This window comes from Zosterops lateralis (genome assembly GCF_965231275.1).
Source record: "Zosterops lateralis genome assembly, chromosome: Z".
NCBI classification, from domain to species: Eukaryota; Metazoa; Chordata; class Aves; order Passeriformes; family Zosteropidae; genus Zosterops; species Zosterops lateralis.
Window position 1 is genome coordinate 66,316,245 of NC_139800.1, and position 26,659 is coordinate 66,342,903.

At 39.5% G+C, this 26,659-nt stretch overlaps 1 protein-coding gene across 1 annotated transcript in view; it reads right to left on the reverse strand.

Annotated features, from left to right (window-relative positions):
* Nucleotides 1-26,659, reverse strand: part of CAMK4 (calcium/calmodulin dependent protein kinase IV) — a 137,860-nt gene that overhangs the window by 10,103 nt on the left and 101,098 nt on the right. Inside the window, exons 6-8 of the mRNA XM_083882926.1 lie at nucleotides 5,446-5,536; nucleotides 3,512-3,586; nucleotides 25-100 (exon numbers count right to left, since the gene is read on the reverse strand). Of these exons, the coding sequence (XP_083739052.1) occupies nucleotides 25-100; nucleotides 3,512-3,586; nucleotides 5,446-5,536 (242 nt within the window). The remainder of the gene's footprint in view (nucleotides 1-24; nucleotides 101-3,511; nucleotides 3,587-5,445; nucleotides 5,537-26,659) is intronic.

The window sequence follows — 26,659 nt, forward strand, 5'->3', positions numbered from 1 at the left end:
CTCTGTAGCACTGTCTGCACTTACAGGATGTAGGTGATAATCCCCAAGGACCACATGTCCACCTCAGGGCCATAGGCACATCCCCGTAGTATCTCTGGTGCTGCAGAGGACAGAATACTTGTCAGTAACACAAAAGTTGAGTGAAGAAGTAACAGTAACAAAATCAATTGAAGTCCATGCACAGTCGTGTATTTTATAAAAAGTTAGGACTGCCCATTTAAGCCCTTATGTAGGCAGATGATTCCCTTCACTTAATATAAAACAAGAGAAGTCATGACCAAGCAGTGCCAGAATAAAATGAGAAGTGTACTTTGGTTTCAAATTGTTCTTTATGTTTGTGAAAGGAACGACAGAAAGCTACAGCTGCACTGCAACTACAGTGTGACCAAGGAGGTGGGGCTTTAACTTCAGTATTTTACTTAGTGTTTTTATAAATACATTAACAACAAAAATGTGGCCAATGAAAAGCTCCATCCTTTTCTGGATGCAAACACTGGAACCAAGGATGAGGAACAGGCTGAGGTACTTAATGCCCTCTTTGCCTCAGTCCTCAACAGTAAGGCCTGTTTATCCTCAGGGAACCAGCCCCTGAGATGTCACACAGGGACAGACAGAACAGACCCTGTTCAATCCAGGAGGAGGGAGGCAGTGACCTGCTGAGGCACTTAGGCACTCACAAGTCCATGGGACCAGGTGGGATTCATCCAAGGGTGCTGAGGGGGCTGGCAAAGGAGCTTGCCAAACTGCTCTGCATCACTGATCAGCAGTTCTATCTAATTGGGAAGGTCCCAGATGATTTGGAGGTTGGCTAATGTGATGTCCATCCACAAGAAGGACAGGAAAATGAATGCAGGGAAGTACAGGCCTGTGAGCCAGACCTTGGTGCCAGGGAAGATCATGGAGATCATATTCAATAGGATGACATGGCACATACAGGACAGTAGAGGGGATCAGGCACAGCCAGCAGGGGTTCAGGAATGGCATGTCCTGCCTGACCCACCTGATCTCCTTTCATGAGCAGGTGACCTGCCTAGTGAATGCATGAAAGGCTGTGGATGTTGTCTATGGGGACTCTATTAAAATCTTTGGCACTGTCTCCCATGGTGTTCTCTTGGAAAAACTGGCTGCTTATAGTGTGGACAGTTGTGGTTTCACTGGGTGAAAAACTGTCTGGACATCCGGACCCTGGGATTGGTGGTGAATGGAGTTACATCCAGCTGGTGGCTGGGCACCAGTTGGGTGCCCCAGGGCTCAGTGTTGGGACCAGTCCTGTTTTACGTCTTTATCCTGGTCTGGATGAGGAGATCAAGGGCGGTCTCGGTCAGTTTGCAGATGACACCAAGTAAGATGGGGACTAGGAAAGCTCTACAGAGGAATGTGGACAGGCTGGATCCATGAGACAAGGCCGATGGGATGAAGTTAAATGAGATGTCATTTAACATTTAATGAGATGAGGTATCAGTCCTGCCTTGGGCCACAATAACTCCCTGCAGTGCAACAGGCTGGCGACAGAGTGGCTGGAAAACTGCTCTTTAGGAAAGGACCTGGGTGTGTTGGTTGACTGGCTGAACACCAGCCAGCTGTGCCCAGGTGGTCAAGAAGGCCAAGGGCATCCTGGCCTGTGTCAGCAACAATTGGGCAATGATCATCCCCTGGCCTGTGCTGGGCACTGGTGAGGTCACACCTCAAATATTGCATCCAGTTTGAGGCCCTTTACAACCAGGAGGACCTTGAGGAGCTGGAGCACATCCAGAGAAGGGCAATGAAATTGATATAAGTATAGAGAATATATCCTAAAAGAAGCAGCTGAAGGAGGTGTGAGTGTTCAGCCTGGAGTAAAGGAGGCTCAGGGAGTCTCTGGAATTACCTGGATGGAGGTCATAGTGGAGTGGGGGTTGGCTTCTTCTCCCATGTAACAATGATAGGTCTGGAGAAAATGGCTCAAGCTTCACCAGGGGAGGTTCAGGTTGGACATTAGGAAGGATTTTCTCACAGAAAGGGCAGTTAAGCATTGAAACAGGTTGCCCAGAGAGATGGTGGAGTCATCATCCTTGGAGGTGTTCAAGAAACAACCGGACATGGCCCTTAGTGCCATGGTTCAGTGAGCATGGTGTTCAGTCACAAGTTGGACTTAACAATCTTGGAGGTCTTTTCCAACCCTAATGGTTTTATGAGTCTATTTACTTGGCACTTTATTTAGGCTTTATTTTTGATATTCTGTTTTATTTGGAAGGAAAGACAGGCCATTTCAGGCAGTTGCTTCTGCTGCAGTGAGGAGCAGACAGAAAGACCATGCAGTTTTAGGGGACTCCAGCTCTGCAACAGTAAAGAGGAATCAATGTGTATCCAAGCAGCTTGATAGGCACAGCTTGAGGACCCTGGTCCCACTGGATCTGTGATGCACATGGGATGACTGCCCCATTTCTGGAGCACAGTGGGTTGGCTGTACCTACGAGCATCAATGCAATCTCTTCCCCTTCCCACATTATGCACGACCATGAACAGAAGGGCTTTTAGTATATTTTAAGATTTCCAGAAGTTTGCTTTTGGTGAATGGATTTGTCCAACACATTGCTGTTAGTTTAGATGTTGCCTGTAACAGACTGATTATGAATCACCGCTTTGCATGGGCTTGATTTTTTTGAACTACTCTCAGAAATCACTTTGCTCTTCTTGTTAAGTTCGCTGAAAGCACAACATTGCAGCAAACTAAGTTCTCTGTGACCATCTTGCCTTTCAGTCCTCTGCATCAATCTGCACATCCCAAGGATTGTCAAGTCTTGATGCCAAAGTATTCAGACTCCAGTATGCGTTTTTGTTGCAGTGTCCTTTCTGGAGAAGCTGCTGATAGATGGGTGGGCAGGATGTGGGAGCTGGCAGCCCGGAACCATCAATTATTCATAGTTTAATTTGGCATTTAAACAGTATTTCTGCTGGGTTTCCTCCAATTTTGGAAAGTAATGCTTGAATATTTTCTGGGCACTAGGACTTCTGCACAGTCAGTTAGCTTGAGTTGTAAATCAAGGATTGTGATAGGGACATGACTATTGGCATAAAACTCCTTTCTTCCCTTCTCTGCAGTAATATTCAGCCTCAATCCTTCCCACCAAATTAACATAACTCTGAGGGCTCTTCTATTAGAATAAGCCTTATTCTGTTTTATAGTATATGAAGACGGGCATAAAAAAGGGCTAAGCACTAACTGTGGATGTGTGGCATTGGTAGTATAACTGTCACAAGAGAAGACAACCAGAACATTATTAGCTAATATGTGAAATAAACTTTTGTGAAGCTAACTGGACTGGAATTAGGTGCTGCTCTAAAGGAGACTTGGCATGTGTGTGTGCTTTGCAGACAATGTCATACAAGGTGTTGGACAATGACAATGTCACCTGAATTGTGTTATCAGCTGTTCTACGAGGTAACATAGTGATCTCATGGTCTTCTCCAGTGTCCTCTTTCCTTTGACTCTACAGTTATAAAAGCAAATGTAAGTAACAAAAGAACATACCACAGTACCCTGGAGTTCCACAAATTGTCTTCATGGTCACATGATCTTCCACAATCTTGGAAAGTCCAAAGTCAGCTGTTAAGATGATTTGGGAATATTAGTATTCTTACTCCCTGTAATAATGTAGAGTTTTATGCTGTATATGCAATTAAACAAACATTTATACATTAAATTAATGGTTTTGATATTTCCAGAGATAATCATTGATTTAATGAATCTACCCATGCTGCAATCTGGAAGCAAAATTTGCTGTACAAATGAGTATTCCTGGCTCTTGCTTGACAGAAACGTAGCTTTTATTTTATTCTGGAAACTGCAGAAAGCCAGTACAGTGGGAGGCCAAAGGGCATACAAGCAGAGATCCAGAAATATATTTTAGGTATATATTCAGTTTCCACTCTTTGAGTAATCCAATAAAATTATCATTACTATTTTGGGTTGCTTTTTTAGTCAAGGGTCAGAGTATGTAGTCTCTTCAAGAACAAAATCCCAGCACTATTTTGATAGAAGGCTTCTAGGGACATAAAGATGGTGACAGAAGAAGTACTGATCCTTCTTTCTCCAATGTTTGCATCCTGAATTACTATTCACAGAGCAAGGGCCTTTGTGACGATATACACTGTAATTGTATGACTCCTTTACAAAAGTCAGAAAAATGGAAATGTTCACAACTCTTTTTTTAGAGTTAAAATAATATATATTTTATATTAAAAAAATATAACGAGAATAAACTGAGCTTATTAAAATTCCAGTTTAGGTGATGAAAATCACCTTTGCCTTAAAAGTGCGAAATAAAAGTACTTGATTTTGTTTTGTTAGACCAAATATAAAAGGGAATGTTGTGACTCAAGATCAGGATAAAAATAGGTAACTTGTTCCTAAATGGCTATCCTTCTTGCATTATCATTTATCCAATTAGAAACAGTTTACTTTTATAAACACAGAGGCTCGTTGTAAACTGGATTTCAGTTTAAACAAGGCAATGACCTTACCAGGAAGATGAAGAACCATGGCATTTAGGAAATGCTTCAAAAGCCCTACACACTCTGGATGCCAAACCAAAGCCACTGGTGCTGTGTTAAGTTATCAACTTTAGAGCCTTTCCAGGAAAGATAAGAAATAGGATGAGATATAAATTATGATACCATCACCCTGAGAACCAGGACATTCCTAGAAATTTATACAAAATTACTTGAGGGCAGTTAATGGAAATTTGGCTCCAGAAACCCATGATGAACACCAGCCTGATAAACGTGGGAACACTCACTCCTAATGGAGCAGCAGGTGATATTTTCAAACTCAAAAGGGTTGCACAGATGTTCCTTGTTTCTCAAACAAAAACTAGGCATGCCCAAAATTTTTGAAGGTCATACCCTTTTTTTAAGTGTCTGCCATCTCCAACAGAACTGTCACAATACATTCATGATCAGGAGAGCCTGGTCCCTCCTCACCCCCTCTATGGTGCTAACTACACTTCAGAGAGTTTCCCTGTGCTCTGTCCAAGGACCTCTCCATGTCCCTCAAATCTGCCTTCCAAACAGAAGCCAGCTGTACTCAGTTTGCATTCTACCACTTATCTGCACGCTTTTATTTTTACACCAACGTACTTTTCCTATTAAGGTACTAGTTTAACAGAATAAAACGGGCATAGAAGTGGTGCACAGAACTTTATGCTGTTCTCATGATCCTTCTTGTTCCCAGTGCTTTAATCTCTGCTATGTTCTGCACGATTTTGGCTATAAATTCTCTAAGTAAGCATCGAGTTTTGCATTGGTTTTAAAACCACCGTGTACAGCTGTGCTGCTGAAGTAACATGCTGTTCATTCAGCACTGGCTTCAAATAGGGTGATTGTGAGATGCATATACTCCAAACATCAGTTAGCACATTTACTGATGCAAAGGCATCAGGGAAGCACACATTAAATGTTGCTCACCAATTTTTAATGGTGCATCTGGTGCTGGTGTTGCATAGAGTAGATTTTCTGGCTTCAAGTCTCGATGCACAATCCCATTTGCATGCAGATACTAAAAAAGAGAAAGTCAAAGCATGTAAGTGAGAATGGTCAATCATGAGTTGATGTATTTCTAATTCTTGACAGCAGCAGATAAATATTTGCTCTGTGTGTGACACAGAGTGACTTCACTATTTTTCGGTAGTTCATTTTTCTGCAAACTTGCTCAGTGTAGGATCCTTGGATTTATACTGTAATCTGAATAGGAAAATAAAATTTGGTAAAGCAAAGATAACATCATGTTCATTTTGGAAGAAAAACATCTCAGAAAGTATCCTTAAATTTTAATACAGCAGTAGCTCGTAAAAAGCAATCTAATAGATTATGAGATGCCAAAGTCTGACTCGGAGGAAGGTTGTTTCTGCACACTATAGCATTCTGAGGGATAGGAAAATGGTCATATAACTATTAAACAATTAAGTAGACATATTTGAGTAGAAAAGATGCAGTAAGTGTCCAGGGTAAACTCCAAAATGGTTGGGGTCTCTTGGTACAGACTTCTTACAAGTTTTAAAAACACTCAATTGCAAAGTCCCAAAAATCCATCTGTCTTGCCAAGTACATGCAGTATATGTACATTCACTCACCACCACTGAATTCCTGCTTTGCACTAATGGAAAGAAAAATTTCTAAAACATATGGCTGCCATTTACACTGCTATGGACAGAAATAGAAAAAAAATATAATATACAATATACTGATAGACAAAAAAAAAATAAACTAGTGAGAGAAATTCTGTATTTCTTATTGATAAAATATTCACACAAAACTCTGAAGTCTTAGAAGAGAAATGCTTAAGGGTAGAATCACATTATCTTACTCAAAAGTCTCATGTTCTACATTTTAGTAGCATCTCTCTCAGCTGTGTTTTCACTACCAAAAAAACCCACAGTCTCTGTATAAATTTATGCAGGAAATGACAAATGGTTTGAATATTCACCTAGACAACACTATAGTGTGCACTTGAGTTAGCATCTGAGGTGAATTCTTAACTGTTATCTCACTGGAATTTTAGTTCCTATAAATTGCCAGTGATTAAATAATATTAAGGAGGAATACATTGCTCTGTCCTTGGACACTGTTTTAGTGACACTGTGTGCTTTTCACATGTGTTTTTCTCACAGTGCAGTAAGTGTTCTTTATTGACTTTTTCTGCAATCCTAAAGTCACAGGATTTGTCATGACATGGCTTTTAGAGATCAGCCAAAGACTCTCGCCTCTTCACAGTGAAATTTAAGTGTTTGTTCCAGCTGTTTTCTACAGTGAGATAACTAATCAATTATCCAGGTAAAAACAGCCAACAGCATATGGAAACTGATGGACTGTACACTGCTACATCATTTAATGCAGCCACATCTGCATGGCTGCAAACAACCATGTCCACCCCGCATAAAAATGTATCTTCATCATGCCAGACATAACTGTAGCAAAGGTGCTCCCACAGCATAGTAGTGATGTGTTTGACATGCAGAGGTAATAGTGGCACCGAGGGAGTGGACCAAAAGCCATCACACTGGGGTGGACAGAAAAAGATGTCTGAACTGATTTGTGTTCATGTGCTGCAAATTAGTTTAGCTGCCTCTGTAGGAGTGAGAAGGATCAGACATTTCACGATCACTCAATAGAAAACTGACACTTCCAATTCATCTGCACAAAAAATCCTTGACCAAATTTGTGCAGAGGAATGTTCCAGCCAAGTTTGCAGTCTTTTAGCAGGTCCTTTTTAACACATGCCTATAATCTCAAAAACATTTTGTGCTGTGAGGCTGAAAACATAGAAATCTTCTTCTCTTTCCAGAAACACATTTTTGTGGGAGGGAATTTTGGGAAAAACTTTAGGGTTCAACTTTTCCTCCCTTTTAAGTCATAAAATGCAACTGGCTTGTGGGGCTCCTTCTCAGATGCAGCAAGAACCATAACTGAGAACATCTACTAACCACGCTTGTGCCTCATGACTGACTGACTTTTTAACCAATTTTTGTTGAACTTGGAGTGTGAGCTGTTTTTTTATGTTACAAACTCACAAAACCCCAAGCAGGAAAATTTCCCTTCTCTTCCCTTCATTATCTGCATAAAACTCACGCGTGGGGGTGCCCAACAAATGAAAACTGCCTCAGTAACTTAACCCATGCCTTTCAAAACTGTCACTGCAATAATCTGTTCTCTCTCTCATGTGCCTTCATCACATCACCTGCACCTACTCCCTCTTCACCACACCTCCCCTTATTTTCCCAGCATGTAATCCAGAATTCTTGCCCAGACAAAGTAATTCCTCCAACATCTCTCTGCAGCCCACAGAGGTCCTGCCATGGTCACACCCTAAAATCAGTCTTTCCTGTTCTTTCCTCTCTCTTCTGTTGTTTTTCCTGCTTCCTTCCTATTTGGGCTGGGACAAGACATGCATATGGCCAAGGATGCCTCATGCTGCCAGGTCCTGGGTTTAGCAGACCTACTGTTGGAAGCTTATACTTTCATATGTCAAGTTTTTTGAGTTTTGCCAATAGGGTCAATAGTTTTGTTGTGAACTAGCAGACAAAGGGCAACATGGATTATAAAAACCCCAAAACCAACCCAACAAAAACCTCAATGATTTTATGGATATGGGTACCCCATTCTTCATGGAAGTACCAGCTAGGCTCATAGATCCCCTGAGGGGATGGAGAGCTGGCCGGACATCTGTAAAAGGTATCTGCATCCAAACAGTCTTGTTAATAAATGTCTCTAGCAGATGCAGTGACCTGTCCTCCAGCCTGAGCCACCTGTCACTTACTGAAAGAGTTTCCTGCTCCACAACCCCCTTGCAACACTCCTTTTCAGCATGGCTCCCTTATTTAGTAGATACTTTGAGACTGTTTCCAAATTTTCATCTGTCCCAATAGCTCTGCTCCCCACGCAGCATTAAAGCTCTCGGTATTGACAGGATACTACTTGTTGTTGTATAAATATGAACAGTATTCTGAGCTAAAATACCTTGGCTTAGAAACAAGTTTAGTTAAATTAGCACAATCTACTTTGTATAACACATCTCAATTTATATCTGCTATATTTTGATTGCTCTTGCTTTATTTCTCATCTACCGATTTTTAATAAAAGTTATGTTCCTTTGCATAGTTTCGAAGACTTTCCCAGTTTGTAGTACAGACTTGGGCATTGTGCACTTCCATTATAAGACAGGTAGTCTGTGCTCTACTCCTTACAAGCTATGTCTCTTAATGACTAAGTTATGTGATCAAATGAGAGGATCTGGGCCCAGGTACCATGCCAGAGCTTGCTGTATGAACTTAGGCATTACTGAATTACATAATTTCTTCCCACATAAAAGGTATGGATAAGACTTGGAAAACACTTCATTTCTATGGTTGGATGTAGAGTTTGTAAATGCATAGCACTGCAGAACATTTTAACATAGCACGCACATTAAAATGTGATCATGATGTGGTACTCTGACTGTAGCTAAAATACTCAGTTTTCACTTTCTTCAGGTTTTCAATAGAGAATGCCAGCCAATAAAAAACCACAAAGACTTCTCAGGTAATCTGAGGGGAAAGTTTTGTAACAAAATTGAGTAGCACAGTCTTATTACTCTTTGATAAACTTTGAGGTCAGACTCATCATGACACTAGGCCCTTCTCTGCAGGACTGGCTTAAAATGAAGGCAGCCTCCATCTTGGCCTTTACACCTGGGGTACACAACAGCAATTCATGACTGAACTATTTCCATTACTTTAACTATGACTGCAACAGAAAGATGAATTATTCTTTTTTTTTTTTCTTTCCCTCTAAGCTTTTTTCCCCAAAAAGCTCTCACTTTGCCGCACGAAAGTTTCTTTCGTTCTTTGTTTTTGCTATTTAATAATTCAGGTATCTATCTAACTTGAAAGATTTTATGACAAAAGAACAAATGTAAACTGCTTAAAAGTCAGGCCCTATATCTTTAATTTTATTTATGGTACCCCTTTCACTGAACTGTAGAAAAGTACAATGTAATGAACCTGAATCATGCATTCCTCTCTATGCTCCTTGGCAGCATCAATTACACCTACAACAGTTGTTTGTTCAATTTATTCCTGCACATCTCCGCTATTAGAGACTACAATTTCCCCAAGCAATTTATTACAGGGCTGTGCTTTCCTGACTTTTACAAAGTACTTCCCTGCAATTCACCTGGATTTTGACAAGAGCAGATGAAGCCCACTGCTTTGTTTCCTATATACGGAAGACACGGAAAGTAGATTATCTCCTTCTTTTGCAAGAGCCTTTTGAATACTTCTTACCATGTGCACAATCATTCTTCTCTCTAAGACTGCAGGACATTTGTTTGGTCAGTCTTTTCTAGACTTTTGGTCATTCTTGTTTTCTCCTACAAGAAAGTCTCAACTTGCACTAATGTGTTGAAAATGCAAAAATGCATTCCAGTAGTTATGAGCTGGCAAATGTATGTATTAGTGTGTATTTATGTATCAATAAGTGTATTTGCCTTTTTTTCCAACATATACCACTCCTGTCTACCTTTTGATCCAGTGTAACCTTCAGGTCCTTTCTTCTTTTTTTTCTACTGTCCTTGACTGTACATAGAGAACATTGAATTTTAGCAAAGTTATTTTATTCCTAATCCTACTCTGCAACATACTTGCAGCTTTCTCCAATTTTTGGTGTCCAGAATTTTTGTAAGTCGACCTTCTATTCCATCATATGAGATTACCAACAAAATACACTAAAACAGCAGAGCAGGCAAGACTTCTCTTAAACCTCCACTTTGATCTTCAAATGCACTGATACACATTCTCTCAGTAGAGAAAACTAGTGCTGTCTACAACCAGTAGAGACAACCAGACAATTAGCTTAAAATCACATAACCTTGACAGTATTTTGCTAATTTATTGTAAAACTGTCAGATGACTCAAATACTGAAAACTCTACTTATGTCAAGTAAGTACAGTATCTTCTGCTTCTCCCCCACTAACAATATCTCTTACTGTGCTTGAGAAAAAGTCAGACTGATTTGGCATGGCCTGATCTGGACAAAATCCTGCCTTGTTGGTGACCTCCATGCCTTGTTATTCCCCATGTGCCCCATATTCTTTTCTTCATTATTTACTTCAAACTTTTGTGGGGAGTGAAGTTAATTTCTTATTTGTTCCTCTTGAAGTGAGTACCACATATATCATCTGCTCTGCTGCCCCGCCTCCATCAGAAGCGAATGTTGTCTATTAAATCCATTTTAGACTTTAAAAGCTTGCTCTCTAAAGATTGTACTATGCAGGTCATTGGGTGCAAACAATTTTAAAAATATCTAAATTTGCATACACTCTGAAGCTAATTTTTAGTTAATTTTTTCTTATTCTAGGCTCAACTTTTGCAGCTCAGTCACTGCTGTTAAATGTGCTAGCCGTCTGGGTATACCTGAACATATAATGGAAACTAGCAGAAAAAAAAGAGACAAGAACAGTGCTTCCTTCTTCTAGACATGTTTCAATAGGTCTCCTTCACCTGCAGCTCTTCTTATGAGGATGATAGAGTTTGCTACCCTTGCCTCATGCTAGATGTATTCTCATTTTCTGCCTTGGCCTTTCTGGCTTCAGCCTTTGAATTCCTCAAACCCAGGCATGAAGACCCTGACTTGTTCTCTGCTTCTGCATGTGTCTGTGTTTAACTCCAGGATGGGCTCTTCTTGAGCACTGGCCTTCATTCAAGGACTGATGATGGCAGTTTTCTGTGTGCATTAGCAGTGGGGAGAAGTATGTTGTCTGATGTGGCTGGTGCAGTGGCTTCATTACAGCAATTTCTGTCTAGGATGCGGATAATGTGACAGCCACGACCATGACTACCAGAATCACTCATGTTTTCAAAAGGAAAATTTCCACTGGTTTCATTGCTTGATAGAATATATTTAGGACTTGCATGTTGAATTTTTCACAAAACCAGGACTGCAGGGTTTTGAACCAAAGCTAACAATGGACATCTTCTGCTGTAAGTGCAGTCATTACATGCATAAGGAGTTGAAAACAGGGAGGTTTTTCGCTCCCTTTTCAGGAATGTCTAGACTTGTAATTAAGCTCTGTCTGTAGCCTTCACAAAAGCTGCACAAAAGAGGGTCATTGCATAATGAAAGCTATTGCACAGTAATTTGGTATGATTACAGCCATATACTGTATGAATAGGCATGGTTAATTGATACAGATTTTGCATCAGTTAAGGGGAAGTTTAAAGAAACTTTTAATAAACTAGAAGGATATTGGAAAAAAAAATTCTCCATTTTCTAGGCCTAGGAAGGTGAGTGAGTTCACCTTACACAAGTAGAATGGGAAAGCCAGTCTCCTGTAAGTGGTGTCTAAAATCATCATTCAACAGAGATCTTACAGAGTACAGAGAAACATTCAAAATGCATCACTGAAAATGTACCTGGATCCCACATTCCAAGTTGGTGTAGACTTCGTAAAACAAGGCACATGCGGCTTGGGGGAATTGAGAGATATCTAAAATGTTATAGTTAGTGAGCATTTCTGCAAAGTTACAATCCTACACATGTATTAGCCAATTTGCACTTCACAAGTCCAACAGCTGCACAGAAATTACAGATTGGTAAGAGGATATGGTAGGTACCTGGAGCTACTGTAGGCTTATCCTAGAGGAAACCAGGCAGTTCTTCTGCATCTCAGAATTCCACATTTTTGAAACTTTCCAGGCATATAAGCTACACAGATGTCAGAGTGACAAGTGCAAAGGAAAGTGGGGACACATAATAATTTGTTTTTGAAACAGTGCTGTCACCACTGAAATCCATGTAAAATTCCTTTACTTCAAATTTGTCTGACTTTATTTAAAATATGTATAGTAATATGACAGCTTGTTCCTGTGCTTCCATTTATCCCTTAGGCAGCACATAACTTTAAATGCAGAACAGGACCTGAAATCCTATATGCTTTGGCTTTGGAAATTGGATCGTTTTATTTGTGCTGATTCTGGAAAAGTGCATTTATCTGTTGCTTATATGGAAAAAATATTATTAAGGGTTAATTTTTTTTTCTCTACAATATAGAACACAAGAATGGAAATGATTTTGAATATATAGGGGTTGTTTTAAGAGGTCTTGCAGAAGTATGTTAGAATTCCTGCTTAAGGAGCTTTTAAAAAAAAAGAAACCAAATAAAAAAACACCATTAATGGTAATGCCAGAACCCAGCTCCACAGGCATGCACAAGGCTTCAGTAATAAAAGTGTGTGAGACCAGGTTATATTTATATACACATCCTTATCTCCCCTTTGCTGCCATTCCTTTACAGTAGTCACATTGTTTTTAGGTGTTCACTCATTGTTTGAATGAACAGAGAACCACTTTATAGCCATAGAAGACAAAACCAATATCAATTTATTTTGTAGACTTATTATTTCAGCAAGTTTTGGAATTCAGCATCTGAATAACAACAAAACAGACTTAGAAAAGCCACAAATAATGAAAGCTCCTCCAAACATCTTGCAGAAATCTGACTCTTTGCACTTGTCTTGCTTTTACTCGTTGCTCTGGGAAATATGATTATGCCATTATGTTTGCTACTTGAGAAACCAACTTCCAAGTATTTTCATAAAATGTCAATTAACCTAGTCAGATTAATTGAACTGAACATTGTTTTAGTGGAACAAAGAATATCTGCCTTTGTACTTAGCATAAGTATGCATTAACACAGCTAATTTGATTTATAATTTCAGATAATAAATCTTTGTATTATGAAAAAGAATGAAGAAATGCATCAGCATAGATGAATAAATCTAAATCTCATTATTTTCTTTGCTGATCTATGATGTTCAGAGTTATGAGATAGATCAGAAAGGAGGTTTTAAATTATGCAATTGGGTTATATAAAGTTTCAACTGTATTCCCCACAGTTAGTTTTCTTTTACATTTGGAAGCATTTTTATCTTTTTGAGTGTTCCAGCTTTTAGGAGAATGAAGCAGCCTTAAGGATGATGACACTCCACCAGGTGTGGTGAAAGTAAATCACGTACAGTAATTTCTGTACAATCTGACATATGTAGGAGATGGTAACACACACAATTCCCACACAATTCCCAAACGAGTGTGCTTTGTGCAGAGAGCTGTCTGCAGTGACATGAAATTCTCCTCCTTAACTGTAAGTAGGCCACAGCATCAGAGTAGCTAGAAGAGCTTTGATATAGTGGATCTTTTCTTAAATCCATCCAGAACAGCCACCCACTTGCAGACTATCTGAATTCAGAGAAGAATTAACATACATTTACCATGTTGCTCATGCTACTACTCTGCTTAATTTTGTTGTTGTTGTTGGTGGTGGTTGGTTGGTTTTGGGGTTTTTATTGTTTGGTTAGAATGTTGATGTTTTGGCACTTTTCGAGATTTTTTTTTGTTCTGCATGTGTGGGGCACAGAAGACAAAGATGATGCATCTACTCCTGCAATTGTCCAGACCCCTCATGCAGGGAAATTTTCCCACTGCACTGTCCACACAGACTGGGCACCTTTTCCAGTTGCATATGGAAAAGGTGACAAATATATTTTGTTTTGGGAAAACTCAGTAATTTATGGTGAAATTCAAAAGAATCATTGTCATAGATGCAGGGTAATGCCACAAAATTGGAGTGGACAGAGCTTACTGAACAGGTGTGACTTGATCTGTCAGTACTGCTGAGGTGGAGTACACTCCTCTGTGAGGTGCAAAAAAAGCCCAGGAGAGATAAACTACCCCAAAACCACCACCCTTCTTAAAGCAAAAGCCAAAACCTAGCAGTGGAGTTCTTCCTTGGTAAAAGCACTCATTTCCTCTACAGTTCTGTTCAACTCACAGAACCTCTCTGCTCAACCTACTTCACTTAGCAAAGCTCTTAAAACAAACCCTTGCAATGTGCTGAGGTTTTATGGTTTGTACAGAGGTCAGAAGACAAAAAGCATCTCAATCATATTACATTCTACTACTTTGTTATACTCACTGTCTTCACCATCTTTTACTTTACTGACCACAGGCACACTCTAAACAAAGAAACAAATCACTAATAGGCAGGAGTTTTTAATTAACCTCAAGGCATGAAAAATATTTAAATTGCATTAGAGATGTAATTACTTTAAGACCAACCTACAAAAAAACAATTTCAAAAGCTTTCTAAATACACTAATGTATCTTTGCAAAGTAATGCAACTACAGCAAATTTGAAAGGAAGCAGGGAGGAATTTTAGCCAATGTCATAAATCTACAGAAAGGCTTTTATCAAACTGCTATCCCTATATAGAGCACAAAATTCAGCCAGATGACTGCAAGTCTAGCAAATTTTAAAATTAACTAGATTCTCTATTCTGAGCAGGTTACTGAAAAGCAAATACTGTTTTTGCAAGCCAGTAATGTCTTTGGTTTTGCCATTGGGAATTTGAAAAGATAAAAATGAAAACCAATCTAGAATAGGTCTAAAGATGTTGTCAATGATATCTGGTGCTAGCTCAGGTCCCAGTAACTTTCGTCATCAGAGAGATATTTAACTAATGGAAAACTATTTCAGGCAGCATTAGGTTTCACTGACCACAGGGATTCACTAGCCACAGCTCTCAGATACCTGTAACAGGGCTGTATTACAATGCCCTAATTAGCCACAGGTGCACATCTGCTCATTCTGCACCAACATATTTTATTTTTCTTGCAAGAAATTGCTCTTTTGTATTCTAATAAAGCACTAAATTTCATTTTGATTAATTTGTCTCCTTTTTTTAAGAGGGATATTTCATAAAGTAATTTAGCTCTTAAATGGGTAATTTACAGTCTTTATTATGTGCTCTTGAACAAGCAGATTTCATTCTGCCTGTACTGTACACTACAAAATTAAGCCATGTCATGAAGTGCTCCCGAGTGCCAATACTCAATTTCTACACTGTTCAAATGTTTAGAAAAGTCCTAATTAGCACCGATCAAAACAACGCCCTGTTTCTCCAGCAAAAGGGCATTCCCATCAAGCAATTTGAATCTGGCCTTTTTTTTAAAAGGTTGGGACAATTTAATGGTATAGGTACTGTCTGTAACAAGCCAGCTGGCACTGCTGACAATGAATGAGTGTTTTGGTAGGGTCAGACTGTAAATTGTTTCATAGGTGAGATTTCAGGTTAATAAACCAAGGAGGATGAAACTTCTCTTGTCCATCCATGAAACTCTCATTGCAAGCTACGCATTTTTAATGCATCATTTTATCTATGGGATGTTTATAATCCTGCATTTGAATTCTTCTTTATGCATAAACAACACACAGCTGTTGTTTTGCGTTAATTATACTGCTTTTTTTGAATGGTCAAGTTTGGCCTACATTGGCATCACTTGTTAAGCCTAATATCGACCACACATTTAAGCTGCATAAATCATATTATTAAAAAAAAAAAAAAAAAACCAATCTTTTTAAACTTCTGTTACAGACTTTTTTACAAAATGTAGTTTGAAAACAGCTTAGCCCTCAAAAAGCATGGAAGAGTCTCTACTTATTCATTTGCTACATGTGATCCCTCAGCCCATGCAATACAAAAGCCAACCTCAGTCTTCTAGAAGCCATTACATGAAACCACAGGGGTGGGGTGGCAAACTTAGACTGATCTCAGCCTCACAGAAGTGTGACACATGCACTCTCCTATTCTGAAATCAGGAAGGAAAACGAAATATCATTTCTGTCTGCAGCACGGAACCTCAGGCATCTCCTTGCTCGAGGAGGCTTGCAGGCTAGACCTGCCAACCATCTCCAACTTTCATATTTTTGCAACACAAAATTTATGCTTAAAATGAGAAAAGAAGTCTGTTATGCTTTATCATGGTTATCGGTGACTGAGAGACAGGGACATTCTGAGTTCTGATCAGAAGCCAAATTTATTGAACATACAAAGTGTTTATATAGGGTTTTTCTTGTATGGCACTTATATAAGGTTCTATTTTTGGTAACCATTTCTCATTGGTTATACATTCTTTAAGACATCAGTTACTTGGTAATCATTACTAAGCTTCACAACATGTTTCTTGGTCATTTCTACCCCAGGGATCAGTTATCCGTGTCTGCCTTTCCCACTGTTTCTGCTCAATCAGGCCTAAGGTATCAGGCTCCTTTATCAGTTCCATTGTACTCTCTGTTTTATTCCCCATACTTCTCCCTTCCTGTTCAATTAAAAATACACTCTTAAGTGACTTGTCTATGAAGTTTTTCACACATTGCAGAGCCTGCTGAGCTTGTAAAGTAAGTTGTCTAGGTGATAAAAGGTCTCAGTCTCCTTTTAGTAGTTCAAACAAAGGACTTAGCTCTGCATCTGAAATCCCTGACAGGGACTGCATCCAGTTAATTGCTCCCAGAAGTTTTTGCGCATCATATAAAGTGCGAAAATTTGTCTGAATTTTCAGAGCTTGGGGGAAATTGAATGGATTCCAATGTGCCACTCCAAATACCTCCAGGGAGGGTGTTTTTGTACCTTTTGAGGAGCTATGCAAAGCCTTGCCTGATTTACAGCTTTAATGACAAGGCCTAAGGCTTTCTCCACGACTTCCTGTTGTTGAGCTGCTACAACAATATCTTCCATATAATGGTACAAAAGAACATTGGGCATTTGGTGAGGAGCAGGATTGAAGACCTTAGCAACACACCACTGGCAGAGTGCAGAGGAGTTTTTCATACCCTGAGGTGAGACAACCCAGTGATACTGCTGCAAGGGCACCTGCATGTTTGTGCTAGGAACTGAAAAGGAAAATTTGGGAGCATCATCAGGATGTAAAGGAATATGAAAATTGTATTCCCAATGCAAATAAGCCAACCTTTCCCAAACTACAACTTCCAGAGCTGTGACAAACTCGTATAATACAAGTGATTTCCAGGGTGAATAGTGATAAAATATGTCTGAGAACCTGCTGTCACCTCCAGCATCTGCCTCAGGATCCGTGGTCAGAAAAGAGGAGCCTGGGGTGCAAAGCATCTCAGGTGTTTGTCTTACAAACCACTGGTAATCTTCAGTTAGGACTTAGAGCTAGAAAAAGGATCAGCCACACATGACAAGTGGCAAATAATCTCATTAAATCAGTGTAAACGTTTCTGTTATCTTCAAAGAAACCAGAGTGTGTGTGTTAGTTTAGTGTTTTGCACTGCACTACCACCATAATTCAAACATTCCTATACCCTTGATCAGCAGACAGTCACTGCTGTGGCTCTCAAAGAAGGTTGAGATCTTCTGGTTCAAAACTGTGGAATTAAATGTAATAACCAACACTCAGTCACATGTTATCACTGTGCTCTGAGGGCTGGAGATAGGGTGGCAGTATGCTTTTCTTTCTGTATTTTATTCTATGTTTGTGGTTTTGTATCAAGTACAAGAGACTTAAAGATTAGCATTAAAATTATTCCCACACTTAAAGGACACAACAGGATAATTAATAATCTCATCCACACATTCTTGCTGTCCACAGATTTTTATTGATTAACCTAGCAATCAGTATAAGAGATAAAATATGTTTATTGTTTTAGAGTAACTTTCAAATTGAGAGGATGATTGCATTAAAAATTTGTGTATAGAAAGTCTTTTCTCAAAATATCAGTAAATAAATCTAAAACATGTAATGAAAAACAGGAATGCCAGCTGGGATGAAAAACTTTTTATCTCACACATCTCAATCTAAATATAAATCCATATAAACAGGAAAAAGCTATTTTGACCTCATTCAAGTAAACAGCTAAATTCCTATTAATCAGGATGAGAAAACAACCTGACTGAAAACTTGTGAAGAGATGACTGAAAATTATATCCCTTCTTAACACCCTGGCTTTCATCATATCAATGTTTATAATGCCATCATTTATGTTTTTTTGTTTTTAAATAACGGAAGTTTCTGGCTTGTTATAACCTTGTTTATAAATGTGAAATATTATGAAGAAACACAAAAGTAAAAATTCAAAGCCTTTCACAGTTTTGCATGGTATAATTGTGTAAGAGGAACCCGAGCCTCCTCAGCCTTTGCAGGCTGTAGTTGAACAATTTCATTAAACTAAAAAGTGCTAAGAGAAGATAAATCAATGCTAATTTTAACATTTTCAGAACATGGGGTGCCACTCTGTGACAGCTATAGCTGGTCTGTAGCTGCACAAATAATTTGGCCATGATTGACACTTACTTGATGAGCCTAGCTCATTAGGGAACTGAACAAGTCCCAGGTATAAACGTGATTGGCTGAATTCAACATCACACAGGGGACCCCAGGTTCAATCCCTTTGAACAAAGGATGCCCCCACATCATTGGCCAGTGAGATGGGCGGAGTTGAGACCCTTACCCAATCAGGTGTTTAAGAGCAGGAAACCCAAAGCCCCTATAAAAAGGGGTGCTCCACAAGACAATCCAGCTGTTGCTGCCTGAGCTTTGGTGTGTGCATGTCAGTGACACCACTCCTATCCCAGAACGTCCTCTCATCAAACCACACCTGGACTAGGCTTAATGGCAAATGTGAGTATAAACACCAGTGCTGGAGAAAACAACAGCCTGCCTTTGCACTGTTTACAGGGGGAAAAAAAAAATCGTCCTCTCCAGAAGTTCTGATCAGTGGACTTCATGCAACAATCACAGATGTGAATATGTTTTGATTTCAGTGAAATAACTAACACTACCTCAGGTGTCTTATTGGTCTTGCTGAGGGTTGCACTGACAGAAATAGAGATCAGTAGGAGAAATGCAAAGTAGATAGGAGCACAAAGCAAGCACTTGATGTTGAGAAACCTGTTCTGAAAAATGAGGGACCAATGTATGAGTGGAGAGGTTGTTGTTTGATGAGACAATGCCAAATTTGCCCTGTTCAGCCATGCGAAGTAGAGGTTTCAAGGTGGATTCATCCTCTACAAGTACATAACAATAAACACCAGGCAGGATGGAAGGAACAGGCTCAAACTAAGGTATTCAACATTTTTAGGTAAGATATGAGAAAAAGGCTCCTCACCATGAAAATTACAAATATTCAGAGCAACCTTCCAGCAGATGAGTGTGTGGGTCAAGCCATGAACTGCTTCTAAGGTGCTGTTCAGCACAAGTACAAAGACTACATGCTGTGGTGTTTTTTTTCTTTCCCTTTTACACTAAAAGGTGCTGGGTTTGTGTGGCAAGGTTTTGGAAACAAGGGGGCTATAGGGGTGGCTTCTGTGACAAGTTACCAAAAGCTTCCTCCCAGTCCAATGGAACCAATTCCAGCTGGCTCCAAGACATACCCAAGGCTGACCATCAGCAACAGGGGCAGAAACTCTGGGATAATGTATCTAAGAAGGGGAAAATTTTCCCTCACCACAGTTACAGCAGTTCAAGGAGAAGTGAGAATATTTTCTCGTTATCACACTGTGATTTAATTGGTAATAAATTGAACTGATTTCCTGAAGTTGAGTCTGCTTTGCCTGTGATGGAAGTTTCTGTGTGATCTCTTCCTGGCCTTATCTTGACTCATGACCTTTTTGTTGTTTTTTCCTCCCCTGCCCATCTGAGGAAGGGAGGGATAGAGCAGCTTAGGTGGACATCTGTCATCCAGCCAGGCTCAAGCCCCACATAGTGCTTTTTGAATGGTTATTAGCTGCAGAAGCCACCACTTTTCTGGTGGCATCTGTGTGTTGTGCTAATTAGCAGAAATAGGATTTGATACATAGGCAATCTGACTCCATGCATCAAATCCTATTTCTTGGGTAAGAGCTGGCTGCAAGCACTTGTGCAGCTGGGCTGAAGCAGGACACAAGCTGAAAGTAAAAAGGCCAAAAGAGAAACAATGAACCAGGAGTTTCATTGTTATTTCATTGATGAACTGGAAATGACAAATACATCCCTAAGTCTTGATCTCAACTCAGTGCTTGCCAGGGTGAGCATCACACTGAGAGTGATCCCTGCTCAGCCAAAGCCAAAGTCCCAGAACACAAACTATTGCAAACAAATGAGGGGAGATGACTTTTCTGCCTGCTCAGTGATGCACTGGAAGAAGTTTAGATGAGGAATGTCTTCTGTCAGGTAAGAAAAACTCAAGCTAACATGTCAAAGGGGAATGATTTAATAGGCTGCTTAGCTCCAGTTCAAGGGATAATGTGGTGCAGAGAGATCTTGTAGCTCTGAAATAGTGATGGAAAGGAAAGGCATTGCTGAAAATTACATCTTTCAATCTTTGAGGCTCAGATAAAATTGGCAAACATATGTTTCACTGAGACTTTTGTCAAACACCAAAGATAGCACTGCAGACTATGAGGCTGAGCTTCTACACAGTTGCCTGTGATGAGGTCTCCTGTTTATGTGCATTCTTTTGCTTAGGTTTTTAATGTTTACTCATGTTGATTTTTAGATAATTATCATCCTTCAACTTAGCCCACATAATCCTGCTAATAGATTGCCTATAACCCATCTTTGCTTCTGTTGCTGCTCTTTTTTTTTTTTTTTTTTCTTTTTTCAAACTAGTTTCAAAGTACCTTATATTTTTTCTCTCTCCAGTCTTCATTCCACAGGGCTAAACAGTCAAACTACTGGTATCTTCATGCTCATTTCAAGGTCTGTCCCTCTTTTCTATTATCATCAAAACATGCTTTGTTTTAGCCTTTTGTCCTCCTTCTGCTTAAGTCTCTCACACCCCCTTGCACTGCTTCTCTTATCCAGATACTCCAAGATGTGTTTTAAGTACCAGCCTTTATCCACATTTATGCATCTTCCAGCATCCTGGCAGCATGTCCTGTAGTACACACAGCTCTGCTGTTTTCCTCACACAGCAAATAGAACCAGTTTCATAAGACCACCCTGGAGATGACCACATTCAGTGTTGGCAGGTCCACAGTAATCTGTAAGATGAAAACTTCCCTCAGCAGTTAGTAATCATTCCTGCTGCTGAACACCTATATAGAGTTGTTAAGTTCACAGGTGAGGAAGTTACCAGCTGGAAATGCAAGAGGAAGATAGACACTTAGGTGTATATATACACCACAAGATGCCCTATCAATACATCCTAGATGCACAGGGTGAACCCTTGGAGTGATGCCATTTTTGCAACAGACAAATGCAGGCCTCCAATGCCACAGGGGAGATATTGTCATGGAGAGAGGTGCTGCTGCACAAGACTGGCTTGGACCAGGTGCAAAAACAGGCTGGTGATGCTACCATACACTGTAACATTTAAGTTAAATAGTGAGACTTTTCTGGACTGAAAAACAAGCAGGGAATTTTGGAGAACATGAAAATTCTTATTTTGCAAAGGAAGATTAATAAGTGAGATGCAATATTTTACATATATAAGATGATACATGTAAAGAAAGATAAGGTCTATCTGAGTGATCAGGAGAATTTGTTTAATTTTGAATTATTTTACCTTGAGCATAGGTGCCTGAAATATGAGACTCAAGTTTTCCCAGACCAGTTTGCAATTAGGTTCAAACCTACCAATAAGAAATGTATTAAGCTGAAGTCCATGTTCTTATGAGCAGAGATTAAACATATGGCTTTATTTGGCTTATCAATAGTTGTAGGCTGTGAGAGGAAACAAATGCTGTTTGTCATAACAAGAATGGACAAGATGGAAAGAGGAATGACAACTCAGAGCTGTTCCTTAAACACTGAGATCAAAAGAGGTTTCCAACAGGAATGCAGTAGCAAATCATGGTCTCATGATCATGGCTCTCTGAGAAGATATATCTACAATGGCAACACCAAAAACCCTAGGACTTATGGAGACAATGGAAAAAGGTTGAATTTCAGATTCGAGCACCCTTCCAAGGGTCCAAAAGTGAGCATACCTGTGAAGTCAGGAATGCTTTTTCCAAACTGTGGAGTTAAGAGAACGAAATTTAATGGCTGTGTTTACTCCACTGGCTTCAGTGCAGCATTTATGATCTCCATGGATGGAGGATTTAATCACAGTAAAATCTGTACTTTTATATATAGTTATACCTATATATACCTATACATACCAATACATACCTATTTTTCAGTACAGTATGCATTTTCTTTTCACTGCTAAGTCAGTGAACAAAAGCTTTGGGACTTCAGCTGCCGCAGCCATCATTCAGCTTTTTTGAATTTGCAGAGATGACAGTAACTGTTTAGACAAATATTATTATAAAAAGTCACAACAGTTTCATACAAAGCAATGTTGTTTCCAAGCAAGGAAACAGTAACTCTCAAGCACATCATCAAACATATGATTTAGCAGGAATAGATCAAAAATATTATGAAAACTTATGAAAATGCCAACATTTTCCGCCATAAAAAATGAATTTACTGCACCTACCTCTTTGACAAACCTAATTATCTTAACTGTCACTGTGCTTAAGCTATCTCATCCCAGGTTTTGGAAGATTTTATCACAGAATTTTAACAGTATGCATGTGAATTATAAGCAAAACCTGGTATTTTTCACACAAAAAGATTACCACAGAGCCTACTGAGAGGCAACATTGTTACAGACTATCACATTACATGGATGACTGTATGCATACCAAATGTACACCAGCACATTGTACAAGAAGTGAACCAAACCAGGCACATTTTCTTTAGAAGAAAGCAAGTGCATTTAACCTGTAAGACTCTGGTGCAAAATTAAGAATCTGCATTTCAGTAACATCACTTCCATGTGGAACTGCTCTTTTGTACCTGCACATCAATCCTTACTAAACTTGAGGCACAACATCCTTCACTAGGATTTTAAGGCCCAGTTTGGTGAGCTGTGACCATCCTGGAAGGAGGCAGCAGGCAGCTGGCTACCCACCACCTGGCTGGGGCAGAGGTATGAAAGCAAAGGGAAAGGTCATGCAATAATAAATACTGTGACTGCCAGGAAAGTGTTACCTTATAGCTGCTTTCTGCTGGAATGCCTGTTATTTAAAAAGCTCTAAAAAAGAGAAGTAATAGGATTTCAGCTGAGGTTTTATTTGCTTTGATATTGCTGGTGAAAGGGCATATAAGTTTGTAGTTCCCTATTCAGAGCATATTCCTTCCCTTTGCCTAGCCTCCGTTAAAATAAGACAGATTAATTCTGGAGGCATGATTACTCAATGTGATCTAAACATGCAAAAATGAGTTAATAAAATCCCTAGAAAAAAGTGTGGGTTTTTTGGGACAGTTCTACCTGCTTCAGTCAAAGCCTAGCAGTGCATAACACTTGAGGCTATACATACCACATCTTTGAATATACTTCTCTGTAGTGAACATTTAAATATGTGAGTCTGTGACATCTCAATTCTTTCCTTCAGTCAAGCCACTTCTTTTCAAGAGAAAAGCCAAAAATTCTGAACCCTAAGAACCTAAAAAAACAATTACTAAAAAGAGACATTGATTTTGGCAACCAAGAAAACTGTATTTTTGTAAATGGCTGAAGGCCACTATTTATTTTTCCCAGCCACACCTGAAGGCACCATTTCCTTTGCTTTGAGAACTCCTTCTTCTCAAGGCAAATCCTGGATAAAAAAACCTGCTGTTGCAATGGTGGCTGAAGGCAGAAATACACAGTTTTCTCTTCTCATTTTCCATCAATCAACAAGGCACAACTGAGGCCCCAAGCAACCCTCTCTGCCCCAAGCTAGGCAGCACACATGGCTGCTGCTTCCAGTGCCTGGACCCTCCTTCTGGAGGGGGCTAAGCTAGCCCAGTCAGACCCAGAAGATGGCACTGGGATGCTGTAAAGCACATGCTTCGCGACACCTCATCTTTGCAACAAGGGTGTGCAAACTGTTTTTGTAAACTGGTGTATTTTCCAGTCTCAGAAAGTGTAACTCAGCACAGTCTCAGCTTTTTTTACCCAGATTTGGTGCTGGGTTTATTCCAGTGTGTCCATGTTACATCTCACGGTACACCATTTTTCCAACAGTCTTCTCCTCTTTATGTTGAAATCAGGTAAGGAAGCTTAATAAAAGCCAAATAAACAATGTTTTATATATTTATTTCTAAAATTCTATTTTAGTTGGGTGCATTTATTTTACATGCAGAATGCTTTGGTCTGAGCAGACTTGTTAGAAATACAAACCACAGCTGCACTGCTAAATTGCATTGAAGGGTTTTCTAAGTTAATTAAAACCTAAGTTCTTTACTTTCAAAGTAAGTGTTGATTCCTCAAGAACAGAACAAGCCCGCAAGAGTTATCAACAATATCTGCAGATAAGTTCATCTACACAGATGAACAACAGTATCTGCAGATAATTTGAACTGAATACACTACATATTAGAATGAGCACTCACCTATTGTTTGTTAGCCATGTTTCCCGCTTAGACACCTCCAAAATTAACACAAAATGCAGAGGAAACACAGAAAAGGAAGATTTATGACAGATCACAAGGATGAATGTCCATGCCAAATTCAAAATGACTTTCCAAATGGTTGATATACAATGTGCTTCTGAGTGGAAATGCAATGGCACTCAGAAATACCTTTCTGCCTAAGTGTAGTGCCTATCATGTTTACCACTTTGTTTAAAGAAACTGACTCTTTAAAACTTCTATGGCATGAACTGGACACTTAAATGATTCTCAGGAGTGAGACTCTCCATTCAAAGCAAATATCAATAGGGCCAGAAGTCAACCAGGGATTGAACCTCCTTAAACTGAATAAAACCTATGCGAATCAGTAAAGAAAGGCAAAAATATTTCACTTTACAAAACATAACCTTCCCCCTAAGTTAGGAAGGATGTAAACTATATTTTCCTGGCACAGGTATTAAGAAAAGAGGATTTCAGAACTGTCTTACCACATTCTCTGTCATTCTCTGGTCACTGTACATTACTAAATCATTACTTAGAGGAATCAGCTGCTCATAATGATAAGGTCCCATATGTCCATACCATTACAGAAACAGCAGTCCTTTAATCTAATTATCATGAAATGTTATGTACTATTATCTCTATGGCAAAATACTGCACAAATCTTACTTGAAAATGTCACTCTTTTGTATTTGAAAGACATTTTACACATTTAGGTTTGAAATTCAGAGTAAATCAAAATGGATAGCAGATGAAGAAATTACAGCATGCCAGATGCTACAGCTTATTCGCAAATCTCATGTGACCAGTTGCTGTGCAAATAGAAATAACCTTAGGCGCCTATGCTTGCAGTGGAAGGGAAGGACTACAAGCATAAAGCTATACTCAATTTTGTTTCAGCAGAAAATGTTGCATCCAGGGAGGGGCTCAGAGCTGGATTCTTGACCTCCCAACACCACAGACTTGTTTCTATGCTGGGCATTGTGAGGAAGGGACCAGACTTAAGAACTGGAGAGGATTTGTGGCCTCCCACCCTTCATTCTTTTGCATTTATTGATCAACCCAAAAGCATGGATGCATCTGTCACTAGACAGAATTACAGAAGGAATGGCTCAAGAGATCCCTGTGGTCTCTGACACCCCCAAAAGCATAGTGAAAGAATTCTATCTCCTTGTCCCTTAGGGAAACAACCTCCTTCCCTACATGCAATTTAGAGCTCTGAATACTGACAAAATACAAACTACTTTTTCTAATCAGGAAAAACTGTGGACCCCTCTGAGCGCTGCAATGGTAACAAACCAAGATTATGCTGCAGCAGCAGAACGAGTTAAGAAGGCTAGTGCTGAACATGTCTGCAGCCTCTGCTGGAAGGGACACACACCACACTGGGTACACAGTACTTTTCATTCAACATTTTTGATGAGTAAGGTCTTGTGGGGTCTTAAGGGTCTTATGTTTGAAGGGTCTTTTCATCACTTCTGGCTGCAGATGAGAATTTTTAAAGGGGCTGTGTCAGAGATCATTTTAGAGGGTCCTTAAGGAAGGGCTGATGAAAGGGTTTGTTGTTGTGGTAACCAGCGAGCGGTCCAAAGGGGAAGCCTAATGACCAACCTTATTTTTCTGGTGTCATACCTTCTTATGTCCAAAGTTGCATGAAAGCATTTCAGCCAAAGGCCCTTGTAAAGCTTACAACACATTGGACACAGTTCTGAAACAAAACTCAGCCCTCCAAGGTAGATTGTTAGCGTTGGAAAACAATAGTCTAGTGGATTACTTCTTTTCTTTTGGTTAGCTGTGCCTTACCATATATCTTAGGTTGCAATGCAAGATGTAACCAAAAGTATGTATTATATTACCATCTGGGGCAGTTCTTTCTCTCTTCCCTGACCCATTCCTCCTAACTCCTCATAACTATCTTCTGTTAAT